The sequence below is a fragment of the Phalaenopsis equestris genome, unplaced genomic scaffold, assembly GCF_001263595.1.
Source record: "Phalaenopsis equestris unplaced genomic scaffold, ASM126359v1 Scaffold000372, whole genome shotgun sequence".
In the NCBI taxonomy this organism is placed as follows: Eukaryota; Viridiplantae; Streptophyta; class Magnoliopsida; order Asparagales; family Orchidaceae; genus Phalaenopsis; species Phalaenopsis equestris.
This window is the reverse complement of record NW_018164814.1, coordinates 1,100,377-1,116,534: the sequence shown is the minus strand read 5'-3', so window position 1 is coordinate 1,116,534 and position 16,158 is coordinate 1,100,377. Positions and strand designations below refer to the sequence as shown.

Sequence of the window (16,158 nt, the reverse complement as noted above, 5' to 3'; positions counted from 1 at the left end):
TTTATTTATTTATTTATTTATTTATTTATTTATTTATTTATGAGTAGTATTTTTAAATAACTTAATTGACTACAAGGCTATAAAGATTTATAATCAATTATAAGTATTAATTAAGAAAATAGAATAAAAACTATTAAATTATATTCAAATGATGTTCTAATAAAACAAAAAATTTTAAATCTTGCCCTAATGTTTAACATCTTATGGCTACCTGATCAAGGTTGTCAAAACATCTCTTTGTTCGTGAACGCCTCATGTTCGGCTACTTAAACAAACTAGCTGAACACGAACACACTTTTTGAGCAAGAAATATAAACGAGCCGAACACGAGTGAGCCTCATTTACACCCCTAGGTAGCATGAATATAAAAATGGAAGTTCAGGTCCTAGATATGTAAATACAAAACAATTCAGTGGTATGTATGTAAATAATATTTTCATCCGAGTTTAAACTTTAGTATAAATCTTACTTAACAAAATTCATTTTTGACCCTTGTAATTCAACAATTATATATTTAAACATATACATATATTCTGCACACTTATATGAATAAAATTAGATATATATTAAATGATAAATGCTTATGTTAACGTGTCGAGAAATACGATGTAGCCTTTGAGTATCTTAAAAGAAATGTTTTTTGCTGATCCAATGCCGAAGATTATGAATAAATCAATACTACAAATGCCCAATTTTTTAATATTTAATTTATTTTTTAGTTGGCTCAAAATTCAAACCGAAATAATATATTTAGTCAGTGGATTCCACCGAGCAGGCGGCATGGAGTGAGACTGAAGAGAGGACAAGCAACTGCATGTGTGCGTGAACTACTTTGTTTCATTCGCAGGCAGCAGCAGATGGATCATGTGAAGCCTACAATAATTAATTCCTTCCTTCCACACACACACACACAATAATTAATTCCCGGCGGCGGACAGATGGTGGTGATCCGATGGGGGCAACGAAGAGGCCTATCCGAAGGCGGTGATTGGGAGGTGAAGATGGTGGTAGCCGGATAATGGCTAGTAGCGTAGTCCGAAAGCGACGATGGTGGCCTGGGGTGGTTCAATGGCGTCGACAATGGTTTGACGACTGCCCAACGAAGTGGTGGTCAGATAATGGTGGTATGGTGATGAAAGCGAGGTCCCGTGGCGGCAACGGTGGTGACACTAATTAGCACTTTGATTAAGCCTCGAATCGTGTCGTGCCCATGGTCCTGATGGTAGGCACAATACTTCTTGGGGTCCTAGAGATAAGCTATGACCTTCATTGGGGGCGCTTTCTTAAGGAATTCTTTATTTTGAATGCCTTCACTATCACGACCATCAAAACTCTCAATGGTGTTATCTTGGGCACTTTATGGTTAATCAATAGGTACTTATTAAGGTTAGTTGATTGTTGGTCAAGATACTGGTCCTAACTTCCTCGGTGATTTGTTTTGCCGGTTGGCTTGTTGCCTAAGGGTGGTTGAGTGTCTTCATAACGAGAACAGAAGGAAGAAAGAGAATCATGTTTTGGTCTCCATCCCTCGTCTTAGGGGCTCTCTTCTACGTGCAATAGGTGGGGGACTCTACTCTAGAAGAAACAGAGGTGAAGTTATACTCCTCTATTGATACATTATTGATGGTCAGCTCCAACAACTCAGCCAATGTTAGCAGTTGCTGCAAACCTAACAAGTACTAGACGAATCCTTCCTTCAGCTCTTGAGCTAAGGCAATATGAACAGATGTGGGATCTAGGTCATGCACTTCCAACTTCTCTTTCATGAGGCATGTAATAAATGAGCGAACGAGTTCACTCTATCCCTATCAGATCTGCAAGAGGGCCTACATGTTTTAGTGAGATTTTTGTGCACTGATAAACTGCACCACAAATATTTGCTTGAAATTAAGAAATGATAGGATTACTCCCAGTGGTAAGGCATTGAACCACCCAAAGTCTGACTCCCTCGGCGTAGTAAAGAAGAGATTAAATTTTAGTGCATTGTTGATTTTAAAAAAAAGACACTGTTGAATCAAACGAGGCTATGTGGTCAGTCAGATCAGTCCTCCCCTGATAGGACTCTAGTGCCAAGATTTTGAACATCTTTGGGGGCTCTAACTTAGAGATATGTCGAGAGAATGCATTCTTAGGTTGTCGGGGCACCTCAGTATGCTCGAACTGATGTTGTTCGATTAGTGTCGACCCAACACTATCAAATTATTGAGAGTCACATTCTTTCCACAATTAGGGGGATCCTTCGATCGTTGGGCGCCGAATCTTCCTCCCAGGGGTGCTTCTCTCTCCCTAAGCCAGCATGTCTCGGAGGGCATCTAACATTTGATCTTTCAACCTAGAATGGCTGGTTCATAAACTCTGGTACACTTCATCTTGTCAGTGTTTGTGTTGCGGATTTCTTCTTCATGGGCTACTCCTCTTCTTATTTATGACATGATTCACACTCATCGTACCTTTTTAGTACGTTGAATCCTGATTTTTTTGTGATTCACATTCAATGAATAGAAAGTAAGTAGAGAAATGACTGAATATAAACGATTTATCAATCTTGTTTTATTCGTTAAAACATCCCCTTATTTACAGAAGATAAGGTATAATGTAATGGGTTTAGCTCGGTCGGCTGAGTTTGGTCGGTTGATATGACTGGTTGTCAATCCTTGAGCCCTGATGAGACGCCTCTAGATTTCTCTAGGATAGTTGGAGATAATGTGAAACTGGATCTTTCTTTGATTAGCTCTACTGTGAAAACTGACATAAATGTTCTTTTGTCTCGTTTTTGTCTGAATGATTAATTCTTTTATCCTTCGATTGTTTCTGGTCTGTCTCACAATTCGATCGGCTTTGACTTTACTGGTTTTGGCTCAAACAATTTCACTCTGTCGGATAAGTGAGCCTCATGATCTTCTATTGGAGGGCACTTCTTCATCATACTCTTTTATTCTGGACAGTTGGATCTTCATAGATCAGTGTTATCCACACATATTTTGACTTGATTGAGCTATCAAAATATTTTATAATTAAATATAAAAAATTTGACGCTAGATACATAAATACATAAGAATTATGTGATATGCATATAAATAATCTTAATATGATTAAAATGCATGACACATGCATGGAAAAATTCTTAAGAAAAATTTGCCTTCTTAAACCATTCAAGTTCACAAGAGTACTATTGTCGCTCACTTTACCGTTGCAATGATTTTTCCAAACTTCGGGTGGGGCCCACTTCCTCAACCATGTCTGGCTGCCATGCATTGTTAGAAATATTCGATAAAACCCTAAATTAAATTAATTTTTATCCGTTTATTTAATTGAAAATTAATTGAGGAAAAATGTATTTTTATTATTTTATCAATGAGAAAAATGAACTTTTATTTAATTGCAATAAGATGAAAATTACAATAATAATTGGATTAAATTTAATTCACATTTTTTTTAATTTCTTAGGACTAAATAAATTGAAATTAAATAATTAAAATAAAATTTTATATGGATATTTTACATACCAACCACAAAAAACATTCAATATAATATTTTACCCGCCCAAAATTTAAATATTACATTTTAACCACCATTTTCATTACAGCAAACCTTCTGTATCCACCAATTATTGAACGCCTTGCGTGAAAGTTTTAGGCGGTTAAAATATTATATTTACGATTTTGGGTGGTTAAAAATGTAATATTTAAAGTTTTAGTAATTAAAATATTATATTGAATATATTGGGTGGTTGTTATGTAAGAACCAAAATTTTAAAATGATATTTTTTTTCGCTTCAAATTCTAAAAACTAAGAGACTATTTGGAGTTTTTTTTATATTTTATTTAAAATAAAAAATGTTTAATATGTTATAACATATTTAATTGTTTTTAAAAATATTAAAAATAAGATTTAGGTATTTTAAATATATTTTTAAAAGATAAATTAATTTTTTTAAAATAAAAATAGAAGAAATTGGAAAAAGAGGAAATGAAAATAAAATAAAATTGAATTAAAAATTGAGTAAGGATATTTCTTTTTTTATTTCTCTTTAGAAGAAATTGAATTTTATTTATTTATGGGAAGGCATGTGTATCTCAATAATAAAATATAAATGAAATAAGAAAATAATTTATTGACGAATTCAAATCACTAATAAATTAATCACATTAAATAAAGTCTATAATTTGTGTTTGAAAATTTACATGCATATCCTTGAATTTCAATTTATTTGAATATTTAACACATATTTTAACTTTTGGGGTATATGCCACGTCATCAAAGCATGAAAATATTTTTTTTACAAATTTTTTAATGTGAAAATAATAATATTTTTGACGTGTTAAGAAAAAATTGAGTGGCATAAACGTAAGAAAAATGCACGATAGTGGATGGAGACCGGATGATTCACGATGGTAAAGTAATAAATCATCGTACTAGAAATGTATGAAAATCTGGCATATACTCTCATAGAATACTAGCTGAGACATCTATTGTTTTTACCTGAAAAATCTGAAAAGTGAAAAACCATTGTGCTTGACTTAGATAATTCACTATAAATTGATAATTACGCACACAGATCCTTATCTAAAAAGTGAGAAAAGACTGCACAATTTCTTAAGGTACAATATATGTTGCATGATAATCGGAGGTGATTGCAATTGCTAACAGTTGGAAGGACTGCAACATCTTTCCTTCGAGGTAAGTCGGTGCACGATGTTCTGGACGGCGTGGCGCTTAGCTTAGTATTTCGTTGTTTCATAACACACGTTGATATTTCACAGTACACATTGTATCTTTAAAAGGGATTTTGTTGCAAGGGGCAGATGGTGTCTGGTGGTGGTCAATAACGATTGACAAGTGAATTGACAGCGGTCAGAGGCTGTAGGAGTGAGAGATGCTCAATAGACCTTCAGTATGGAACATGAGGGGATTCCACTTCTTCCCCTACAACTTCCAGTCTTCCTTTGGCTCAGGGTCTAGATCATTTCTTAAGATTAGGGTATGACTCTATTTATATAGTAAAGAGAGTTGAGACTACAAATAAAAAATGAATCCAGACCATTATGATCGGGACAATCTAGAGAGATCCTCATAATCATATGATATTCTGCGAACACCTAAGTGCTCTAATGATTTCAGAATTGGGTAATATTGGGCTCTTTAGATTTTTCTTATTGAGATAATCAATGTGACTATAAAGTTGTCAAATTTAAATCTATTTGATATTCAATTATACAATGAAAACTTCTGAAAACAGTTCAACAGTTTGATCAGTGGTTAATTTGATTCGAATTGAACCAATTTTAAAATCATTGGGTTCGTCTCCTTGAGCTGGCCATTTTAACTATACGTTTATTGAAATTAAAATTTCAGTTGATGTTTAATTGAAATTTAAATATTTTTTATTTAAAAAAACATCATGAGATTTATGTCATGCATTAACATTGTCAGGATGAAAGCCTATAAGCACTCAGCCGAAGCCCATCTTGATGAATTGAAGCCCAGCAGAGATTTTTCTACAGTGTCTTTTGAAAGCTAAAATGCAAGCATTGATCCAACTTGTTGTTTCGAAGCGTGTTAATGGTATGTATAACTTTCATTTTCCTTCAGAGAAATTAATGAAGTTTCTTGCCTCTTATGCTCTCGAGAGAAATTTGCGTATGTAAGAGGTATGTAGCGTTGCGTACGTCCGAGAGGTTATTTAGAGGGTATTACCCCCTGTAACCTCTTTGTTACCAATATGTACCTTCTAGTAAGTTTTGCGCTTCTGTTTTCATATATTTGTAGGTTGTAGGTAAGTTACAGGGAGGTAATATGGGGTATAACTCAAATATAACCCCCAATAACCTTTGAATAACCTCCCGAACATACGGAACACTACGTAAGTCTTGCACACGCAAATTTTTCTCTCCAATTTGAGGAAAAAAATTGCGTGTGATAGACGAACGCAGCGCTGCGTACGATAGATACAAGGGGGTTATATTTGAGGTATAACCCCTTGTAACCTCCCTGTAACCTTCTGCAAACTACTAATAAATTCTTAATATATGATAACAGAAGCGCGAAACTTATTTTAGGTTACAAGTAGGTTATAGAATGTTACAGGGAGATTACAAGGGGTTATACAGTGAATGTAACTCTCTTGTACCTTCGATATAATCTCAATATAGTACGCAGCGCTGCGTGTGAAACACAAATTTTTTCCCCAATTTCAGGATAGTTTTGTTAAATGAGGGGTTTTGATATGTCGTTCTTATTGCGTGTCACGTGTTCGATGATTTGACTTCTAAGATTTTGATATGAAAAATCATTGTTTGATCATATGAACAAAGGGGTTTGCGCGAGGGTTTTGACGCACGAAGGTGCGGACTGCGGCTTCTGCGCAGAGAGGAGCGGGTTGTTGCGAGGCAGGGCGGAGCGTGTAGGATAGGGCGGAGCGGAGGAAGACGAAGGAGTGTGGCGCGGCTGCTTTGGTGATCTGCATGCGCAACCCCCTTTTTTTTTCGATTACCCTAACCGCGACTGTCCTGCGAGTGGGATGAAGGAACATTGGCAAGGAGAGAGTGATAGGGAGACGAAGGTGGAGGAAGATAGGAATTCCGAAGGTCTTTGTGCGTTGGGATTCAGTCGTTGCCTTCCTCGCTAGTCAAGACCGAGGCCGGTGAAGCGAGATCAGACTCGTGCGGCGCAGGGATTAGACGCGGACAAAGGAAAGGGTTTCGGTGTCGATTGTAGAAAGAAATGCAGTGTGAGGCAGGGAGGAGCGGCAGATGTTCACGAACAAAAGAGGCGTTAATAGTGCTTTCGAGCGACTTAAACAATAAGGGGGTTTTAAAGATCTCTGTTTGTGTCGTTGCTGTTAAACGAAAGAAGTAGAAGTGAAGGAGAGAAATCTCGTTGTACATTTGGGCCAGACCCGAGAAAGCTGAGGATTAGTTATATTGATGATATAGGAGGAGAGTCACATGAGGCTGGTTATACTCTGAGCACTCTGAGCCAGAGTGGACTTCCAGGCACACAATTAGCTTTGGCTGCATCCAGCTCAGGTGTGACAGCTGCCCAGGGGGAGACCCGTAATTGCTACAGCTGTGGAGAAGTGAAACACCTGAGTATGACTTGTCCAAAGTCACTCAAGGAGAGAGATACAGGCGGACGCGAAGAGTCTAGAGGCTGTGATTTTAATTGTGGGAGCCAAGGGGCGGAAAAACAGGCTACCTTGAACTGTGTACATTTGGCATTAAACAAAATATAAGAGTCCAAAAAAGTCAAAAGATAAAGCAAAAGAAGAGGGACTTGTACTCAAAACAAAAGACAACAAAAAAAACTAGTACATGTGCTCAAAACAAAATAAAAAAGTTTATTCTGCTCAGCCAGCGGAAGAGATGTGCTATAGAGATGGCTCCTCTCCCACCCATTGGTTTTCCCTGCAATGTAAAACATCCATAAGGACTGGTTAGTGTTCCAATGCTCCCGCATTGAATTCAAAAATACCCATATCATAATCCTGATTCTAGCAGCCATAGTGGCAATGGTTTGCCAAGGGGGAAGAGGAGTCAAGCATTTTCTAATGCGGCTAATTCCCTCACATCAAAACTGCCTTTTATGCATTTTCTCTTATGAGGAAGGGAAGCAATCGGTCCTAACCTTAACAATTCTTTGTCAAAGTGGGCCTTGCTAGCAAAGAACAAGGGAAAGACAAGGGTAGTCTTTACCGATGAGGATCATGAGTTACTAGAGATGTTAAAGGGAAAGCAGAGAGTGGCGGGTATTATGACTACAAATGCACCCATCTTATCGTCATCTAAGGGGAACACTACTAGTTATGCTCACTCAGCCAAAGATACTCGTGACACATGCTCTTGCCTTTATATCAACCACAAGATCACCTCAATGAATAGTAGATTCTGGTTTATCTTGACATGTGACAGATAACGCTAGTGAGTTATCTTCTTATGCTCACTTAACAGTTCCAGAGAGCATTCAAACCACTGATCGTACAATATAACATGTGGTTGGTAAGGATACAGTGAGGTCTATAAATTCTATGACTTTGTTCAATGTTTTGCATGCTTATTCCTTTCCAGTGAATTTTTTATCCATTAGTGTCAGTATACTCCAACTGTTGTTTCATTTGATATTCCAATTATGATCTTTCAAAAGAAGGGGATTGACACGTGCCATAGTAGACTCTAGTACTTGGATAGAAAAGGGATAGACTCAATCTTGACATCCATGGTTGAGAATGCTAGGACAGAAGGACATGAGAGGAGTGTGAAGGATGTTTTGCTGCTCATCACAGACGATGATATACTCTTTGCTTAGTCTATTGAGTTATTGATATCCATCATTGTATGAAAAAATAAATAAACAAAAACTTGTGTTTGATGTTTGTGAGTTTGGTACGCATATCGGGAGCTCTTTTTGTTAGTTATCGTAAAAGGTGTTCTTATGCTTTTGATTTGGTGCACTCAGATGTATGAGGATCTTGTTCTTCAACTTCTATAGATAGTTACAAATATTTTGTGACTTTTATTGATTGTTTTCCTCGTGTTACTTTGTTATATTTGATAAGAAACAAAAATGATGTGTTTGCTTGCGTTAAAAACTTTCATAGGGTGATTCAAACTTAATACGGTGCAGTAGTGAAGATGTTGAAGTCTGATAATGGGATAAAATATACCAATAAGACATTTGGGAAATAATTGTCAAACCAAGGGATACAACATCATACCACATGTTCATACATTCCGATAGAAAACGAAATAACAGAGATGAAGAATAGATACCTTCTAGAGGTAGCTCGAAGCATGATGATCACGATGAATGTCTCAAAGTGTACTTCTAGGGGCAAACAATTTTAACATCGACTCAATTGATCAATAGAATGCTCTCAAGAGTGTTGGACTAGAAGTCTTCTAATCAGATGTTGAAATAAGATATTGGTGAGATCCTCCTATTGAAGGTTTTTTGCTGTGTATGTTTTCTAAAAGAAAACAGACCATTAGTAGGAAAATTAGATCCTAGAACTGTTAAGTGTGTTTTTCGTGGGTTATTCTGCTACCCAGAAGGAGTATGTTTGTTGGAGTCCGATAGAGAAGAAACTGTTTGTGAGCATGGATGCGCCTTTTAGAGAGTTCGAATCTTACCACACCCTGGTGCTCATCAGACACTGAAGGTATGAGGTGTGAGGGGGAGATTAGTGATGGTAAAAGATTGTTACAGGTGGGAGCGATGTCTTTTCCCGTTGTGTGGGAATGATCAATTGAGGAAGAGCTGAAAAATAAAAAAATGAACCTAAAGATGGAGTGATTCAAGCTCAAAGGGAGCTGAGATTGTACAAAAGGAGGAGGTAGAATGAGGGAATGATGTCAGTTGTGCCACCCGTGTCATTAAGTCACTTGTCCCGGTCTATCCCGACTCTTTGAGACACTTACACCTTCCACTACATAATATAATTACTTAGGTGATATGATTTATTTCTCTTCTTTCCACTCCCATAACTTTAAGGAGAACCTCTGACAACAATGCGAGTTGTTCTTCTGATCGTTATTCTTCTGATTGCTTTGGTTTCTCCCATGACATTACTCAGTTTGTCTCATACTCTAACATATCATCTGTACACAGAACATTCATTGTATCTTTAAGCATTGCCTCTATACCTAAGTGTTGCATGTAGCCAAGGAAAATCCAAAGTGGAAGGCTGTCATGCCGAAGAAACTTGGTGTTCTTGATAACAACGAGGCGTGGGAAATAATACCATTAACAGCAGGGAAAAGAGTAGTTGAGTGCAAGCGAATTTTCACAGCAAAACAAAGTCCAGAAGGGAAAGTGGAGCGTTATAAGGCACGATTGGTGGCGAAAGGGTATAGTCAGATATATTACATTACTTATGATGAGATTTTTGCACCTGTAGCAAAGATGAGCATAATGAGAACATTGTTTTCTCTAGCTGTGAATGGTGGGTGGATGTTACACCAACTTAATGTGAATAATGTTTTTCTTCATGGTGAGTTACTGAAGGAGGTTTATATGGACATACCGTCGGAATTCAACAGAGATTAGACAAAGGGCAAGGTGTGCAGGCTCAGGAAGTTCTTTATGGCTGGAAGCTATCTCTTAAAGCCTAGTTTGACATGTTTAGAAAAACTATGGAGGGCATGAGTTATTATCCGATGAATGCCAATCATACGGTGTTCTTTCGTCAAAATGGTGGTCACATCACTATGTTTGTTGTGCATGTTGATTACATGATTATTACTGATGATGATGAGACACAGATTGTTCAATTAAATGTTAGGTTGGACAAGAATATGAGGTGAAAAACCTTGAACAACTTAGCTATTTTCTTGGGATTGTGGTGACTCGTGAACCAAAGGGGATGATTTTATCTTAGAAAAAAGGATGTATTAAATCTCTTCACATAAACATACATTCTGGGATGCAAGCTTGCTGTCTATTCAACTGATCAGAAGGTCAAGTTGAGTGCAGAGGTGGGAGAGCCAGCTGATCGTGAGAGATACTAAAGATTGGTGGGTCGTTTGATCTATCTGAGTCACACACATCCCAACATCTCATTTGTAGTGAGCGTGGTTAGCCGCTATGTGCATGATCCAAGGAAGGGTCATATGGACGCAGTGTATCAAATTCTGAGTTATCTGCATAGTGCACTAAGGGGGGGGTTGATTTTCAGGAAGAATGAGCATTTAGACATTGAGGGCTATATTGTGATGTTGACTGGGCGAGTTGTGCAGATGATAGAAGATCCATCTCGGGATACTGCATGTTTGTAGGGGGCAACTTGGTCTCTTGGAAGAGCACAAAACAAGCTATAGTCGCGAGGTCAACAACAAAAGCAGAGCACAGAGCCACGACCTTAGAAGTTGCTGAGATGATGTGGATGAGAACCTTGTTGGTCGAGCTCAAGGTGGATCAAGGAACTCAAATGAAGTTGTGGTGTGACAACAAGTCAACAATCAACATTTTCAACAACCCGGTGCAACACGATAGAACCAAACATGTGGAGATTGATAGATTCTTCATCTAGGGAAAGCTGAATAATGGGCTACTGCAGCTAAGTCATGTAGCCACTCGAGAGCAATTGACTAAATGTCTCACTAAAGGACATAGTTCAATAAATTTGTCTAGATTATGTAACAATATGGTCTTAGTGGATATCTTTTGCCCATCTTGAGGGGGGTTTGTTGAGATTTGTATCTTATTTTGAGGAGTCTAATTGTAAATAGAAAATATAGAAGAATTCTAGGGGTTATTTGTAAAAGGTTTGTATGGTTCTATAGAAGCCCAACTCATGATTGAAAAAGTAATAATTTCTTCAAAATCATTTCATTACTTTTTCTCCATGTTAACTAACCTCCACAACTCAACATAGCCATAACGGTATTACTGCTAATGGCGCCAACCCTTTTTCACTCCTTTTGGGAGAATTATGCGGGTATTATTCAGTACTCTTATTGCATCCTTTTGTTACCCACAATATTTTTTTTTGCATCCTTTTGTTACCCACAATATTTCTTCTTTAGTTCTACTAAAATTGCTATCTAGTGTGTTATGGATACTATTCGGGTGCATATTCATGGGTAATTTTCATAACAACCCAACCACTTGTTATTTCTACAGTTTCACGTATCATAGGTGGAACTGAAATCCAATATTGTTGCATTAACAACGTTTGGGTGCTAGTTACGAATATATTAAGTGGAAGCAAAAAAATGGGGACTTGAAAGCATTAGAGAAGAGGATTGCTTGAACATAGCGAACCTAAGTTCTACTACACTTGAACTTCACTAGCAAATTATGAGTTGAACATCCTGAAACATCAAGATTTTCTCTCCACTCAATCATAATTCTATTTACAGATTTACCACTTAAAATTTACTCCTGCAAGGCTCCCTACTTCTTGCAACACTAACTATCAAAAAACTCTTTCTCAGAGTCTTTTTTGCCACCTATTTCTGATTGCAATATATTGTTTCCCTTGATTGGAATTCCAAAGAGTTTGATGCCACCATCTGGCTCCTTCGATACTTTTTCCACTGACCCATGATTTTTGGAGCATTGTACTTCTAAGAGAGGTGCTGCTGAATTATCCGAAGGACCGATCTCTACAATTCTGCAAGGTCTTGGGTTGACCTGTCTTTCCTCTGCAGGAACTGGGCTGACATGGTTCTGGATGAAGTAGATGATGTCGTTGCACAGCTGTTTCATGTGTGTGAGTTCTGATAATAAGTATGAATTCTTTCTCCTCAATCTCTCATTGTCCTCAGTAAGTGCAGAAATGAACTTGTTCGCATCACTATTTGGTAGAGGTGATGTTGGTTCAATCCAACGGCTCATTTCTTCCTGGTAGTGAATTGTTGGAGGTGAGTAGTAGTGTTGATGATGGTATTGTTGAGAGATTTGAGGGGTCTTCCTTCTGTGGATCTCGGAAAGTATATCTTTTTTGCCTTTTCTAAATAACTCGTTAGCGAACTCCCACCTCTCGGCCACTGTTTTCCTAAAACCCTGCAGAATGTAGGAGATCTTGATCATCAGCATTACTTTGTTAGAGTAAGACTTTGTTGCAATTGCAACAGCCTCTCTTTATTTCAGTTACACACAAGTAAAGAATGAGTAGCTGATTCCCACCATTGAGTTGTTAGAAAAACTCACAAGGAAAACTTAATGCAGGCCATAAACGAGAAAACATTTTTTTCTTGAGTTCTCAAAGGTGTAGTTAAAATTACTTTCAAAATTCTTTCTCTACAAAGTTGAACTGGATTGTCTAAATGAACTATTTTTGAACAGTATCTATCATCAAAATGACCCGTTGAAAGAACTTGTTGAGGGAAACTGATTCTAGAAGAAGCGATCTGCACAGAATCATCTCTACATTGAAAAAGAGATTCAAAAGAACAGAAGAAAAAGCAATGCTGCATATATTGGAACCACCACGCACAAAAGCCAATGCCAGACAGTTGAGAAAACAGTGCCAGAACTCATAATCTCTTACACATAGAACGTTAAGGGTAGAAGAGAAGCAGAAAGAACCCTCATTAAGACTATTGAGAAAAACAGAAAGCTACATAGGTGCTGAGGAGGAATGATGGTTTCTGTACAAAGCTTACATAGGTGTTGAGTTGTCTCACAAAACTTGAGAAATTGTTGTGCTTGAAGTAATTGGGCAGGAGGTCTTTGGCAAACTCAGGAGGCCTCCACACTACAAATGAGGTGCCATCTTCTCCCCATGAGACTATGTGATCAGTGCATGGATCATCAACAAGCTGATAGGTCTTGGTGAGAAATGGTGCAGGGACTGATTTTTGAGACTCCATGGAGACTACCATCTCCCTACAATTCCTCATCAAGAAGGCCATTGCTGGCAGTGAGCAGAGAGTGCAGGTCTTCTTCTTCTTCTCAGTTATAGATATTGCTTCCAAGCTCTTCTATGGGGACCTCAAGTATTCTCCCTCTCTCCCTCTACTCAAACTTATGAGTACTTTATCTGTACATAAGATGCATATGGAAATAAATGTACTGCAGTGCATCACTTAGACTAAAAAGTGTCTAAGTTATGGCGTAAAACTACAGTGTCTCAGTGGGAGACACTTTTAAAGTTGGTTAACTTCCATAGGTTTGGCTCAAGATGCAAGACACATTTTCCTAAGGCAATCATTTTGTGTTTGTAAGATAATTCTGTTCATTATACAAAAATAAATAAAATAAATTAACAAATATGCTGTTTAATTTGAAACCTGCTCATTTTGCTCATTGATAAGGTTATCTTAGGCTTCATCTGTCTCTTATTAGCGGCCACCTCTTACTTTTCTTCTTCTATTTGTTGTTTCAAAGCAGGCCCGTGACTTCCATGATATAAGAAAGGAGGTGAAAATAGCTGGAGGTGTTTATTTTTCTTCTGTTACCATCCACAATTGACGCAGTGTCATTTTCTATTCCCAAACCTGTCATTGGCCTGAATGGTGGGGCTTAAAGTCTGTTGCTTCTACCAAAGAATAAAGTTCTGATTTTGAAAACAAACATTCATGGCTTTCTACATAGATGAAAAAAGGGCATTTACATACATACCACCAAAATTCTTCTGTATTTACATATCTAACAGCTAAACTTTAATGTTTACATTTATACTGCCCAAATCTTCTGTAGCACACCAAAAATATCACTTTTTTAACTTTTAGAAAGTGACATATACCTTTTTCATGCATATATAAGGCTACATATTTGTAAAAATTGAAGTATAGGTGTTGGATATGTAAATACATAAGAATTGTGTGGTATGATCTTCCAAAAAGAAAAAAGGGAATCCTTATGAAGGTGCATTAGCACCCCTTTCTTTAGGGATGGGACATTACATTTCTCATAAGAGAAGATGCTTACTTGGGATTTGGGAAGCTCCAGTGTGAGTCATCCATAGAGAAAAATCAGAAACAAAACATTATTCTCCCAACTTTTTAATATGATTTTTCACACACAAAATAAAAAAAAAAAAGTTGAGAACGTACGGAGTTTCAGTCCTAGATGTTGGTGAGGGATAAATTGGCTTGATTTTAACAATTTTGAAACATGAAGAACTTGTACCCAAGCCTGTTCTTGATTTCTGTGTGTGTATATACGGACTATTCATGATTTCTGTGCCTGCTAGATAGTCCTAAGAACCAGACCTTGTAATCAGAGTAACTAAAAGGTATATACTAACTTCAAGCTATTTTTCAAGCATGTATTGGTTCAGTAATGAGCAGGCTGCATATTAATTGTTGACACACTCGTACATACACATAACCAGTGCTGTTCTTAGTCCAAGAAAATAATTTTTCCAATATGGATGTATAAATTGTAGAAAAAAGGAGGGCTTTGATGGTTTTCTAGCTTCTTCTATTGAATTATTGACACTAAGAGAGAAATTTAGAATAATTAAATATGTTTTTTTTTTTGGCAAAAATGGCAAAAATAGTTACTGTTGCATGTGCTTCATATTATTATTTTTTCTTAAAATTTGAATTTGTGGAAGATTCTATTCCTCATATGAAAACTTCCTCTGATGATTTCCATATATTCTTGAGTGAACTTATTATGTATGCATCACATGGCCCCCATACACATGTGACCCACTGTTTGGGATGGCAGATATTACTTTTGATTGAAAATGCATTATAAGCTAGGGGGTGGGGAGGGAATCTTGACTGATTTTGGCCCGCTCCTCTGCCACCTTTAAATAATTTACACATCTAGAGGCATACATGTGATTTGCATATTCCAAGAAGAACAAAGAACTTGTTCGTGAATGACATAGATAAGTTAAGCTTTCATTTGCAAATGCTCGAACTTATAGCATATTGGTTAAAGATAAAATGAATAATTTGCAGGTTTTGAGTACTCACCCTGCCCTGAAAATAAAAGCTTCGTTTTGTAACCCAGCACTGGCCCTCTCTATATAGTAAAGCTCACCGAACTCGGTGCCTCAAAAATTTAGTATTAAAATAAAGAGAAATTTATATACACACTACAAAATTCTTGGTTATTTATATATCTAACACCTAAAGTTTGATATCTGCATTCATTACACTTTGGTATCGTAAGCCTATGTTTGAAAATGTGTATTTCACCTTTAAAAAGTTAGTAATAGTAAAAAGGTAATAATAGTGGTATTTTTTATGTAATATTAAAGATTCAAGTGTTATGCATATAAATATGAAAGTTTATCTGTTAAGCATGTACATAAGAAGAACTATGTGGCTGTTGTTGGCTTTCATGCACTTGTTGCCTATCTTTTTTGCCGGACGAGTGCGTCAAGAAAACTGGAGTCAAAACTCTTCTCATCATTTTCAGTAACTCTCATTGAAGGGATCAAAGATCCTTCCTGTAATTGTTGAGATCTATATCTCAATAATTGTCAAAGATTGACATTTTTTAATTTCTTTTTAAAGATAAATATGAGAGTGAAGAATACTAAGCTTTACTGAAAACATCTCTTATTTTCTCTCAAGAGAGGGCATTAGGGGAAGGAATCTCCTGCAGTGCATTAAGGGATCTGACTAAAGCCTGTCCTCACATAAATGTTCATTTTGAAGGAGTCAATTACTCCCTTGACCCCCAAAATACATATCTACAACACTTCGAATCTCTCTTTTTAGAGGTACATTTAATCCCGAGTCTATAAAAGTG

General features: G+C 36.9%; 1 protein-coding gene across 1 annotated transcript; it reads right to left on the bottom strand.

The window, feature by feature from the left end:
• Positions 1–11,267: 11,267 nt before the first annotated feature.
• Positions 11,268–13,685, bottom strand: LOC110026494 (heat stress transcription factor B-4b-like). Its single transcript, XM_020727448.1, has 2 exons — positions 13,107–13,685; positions 11,268–12,504 (listed from the first exon to the last, which is right to left on the bottom strand). Exons 1-2 carry the CDS (start codon positions 13,353–13,355, stop codon positions 11,908–11,910), a joined length of 846 nt encoding a protein of 281 aa, XP_020583107.1. The 5' UTR covers positions 13,356–13,685; the 3' UTR covers positions 11,268–11,907.
• Positions 13,686–16,158: the final 2,473 nt, after the last annotated feature.

Coding starts and splice junctions, on each gene's coding strand:
- LOC110026494 (XM_020727448.1), bottom strand. CDS start 13,355: ATGGCCTTCTTGATGAGGAATTGTAGGGAGATGGTAGTCTCCATGGAG. Junction 12,505..13,106: donor TGAGACAACTCAACACCTAT/GTAAGCTTTGTA, acceptor TACATTCTGCAG/GGTTTTAGGAAAACAGTGGC.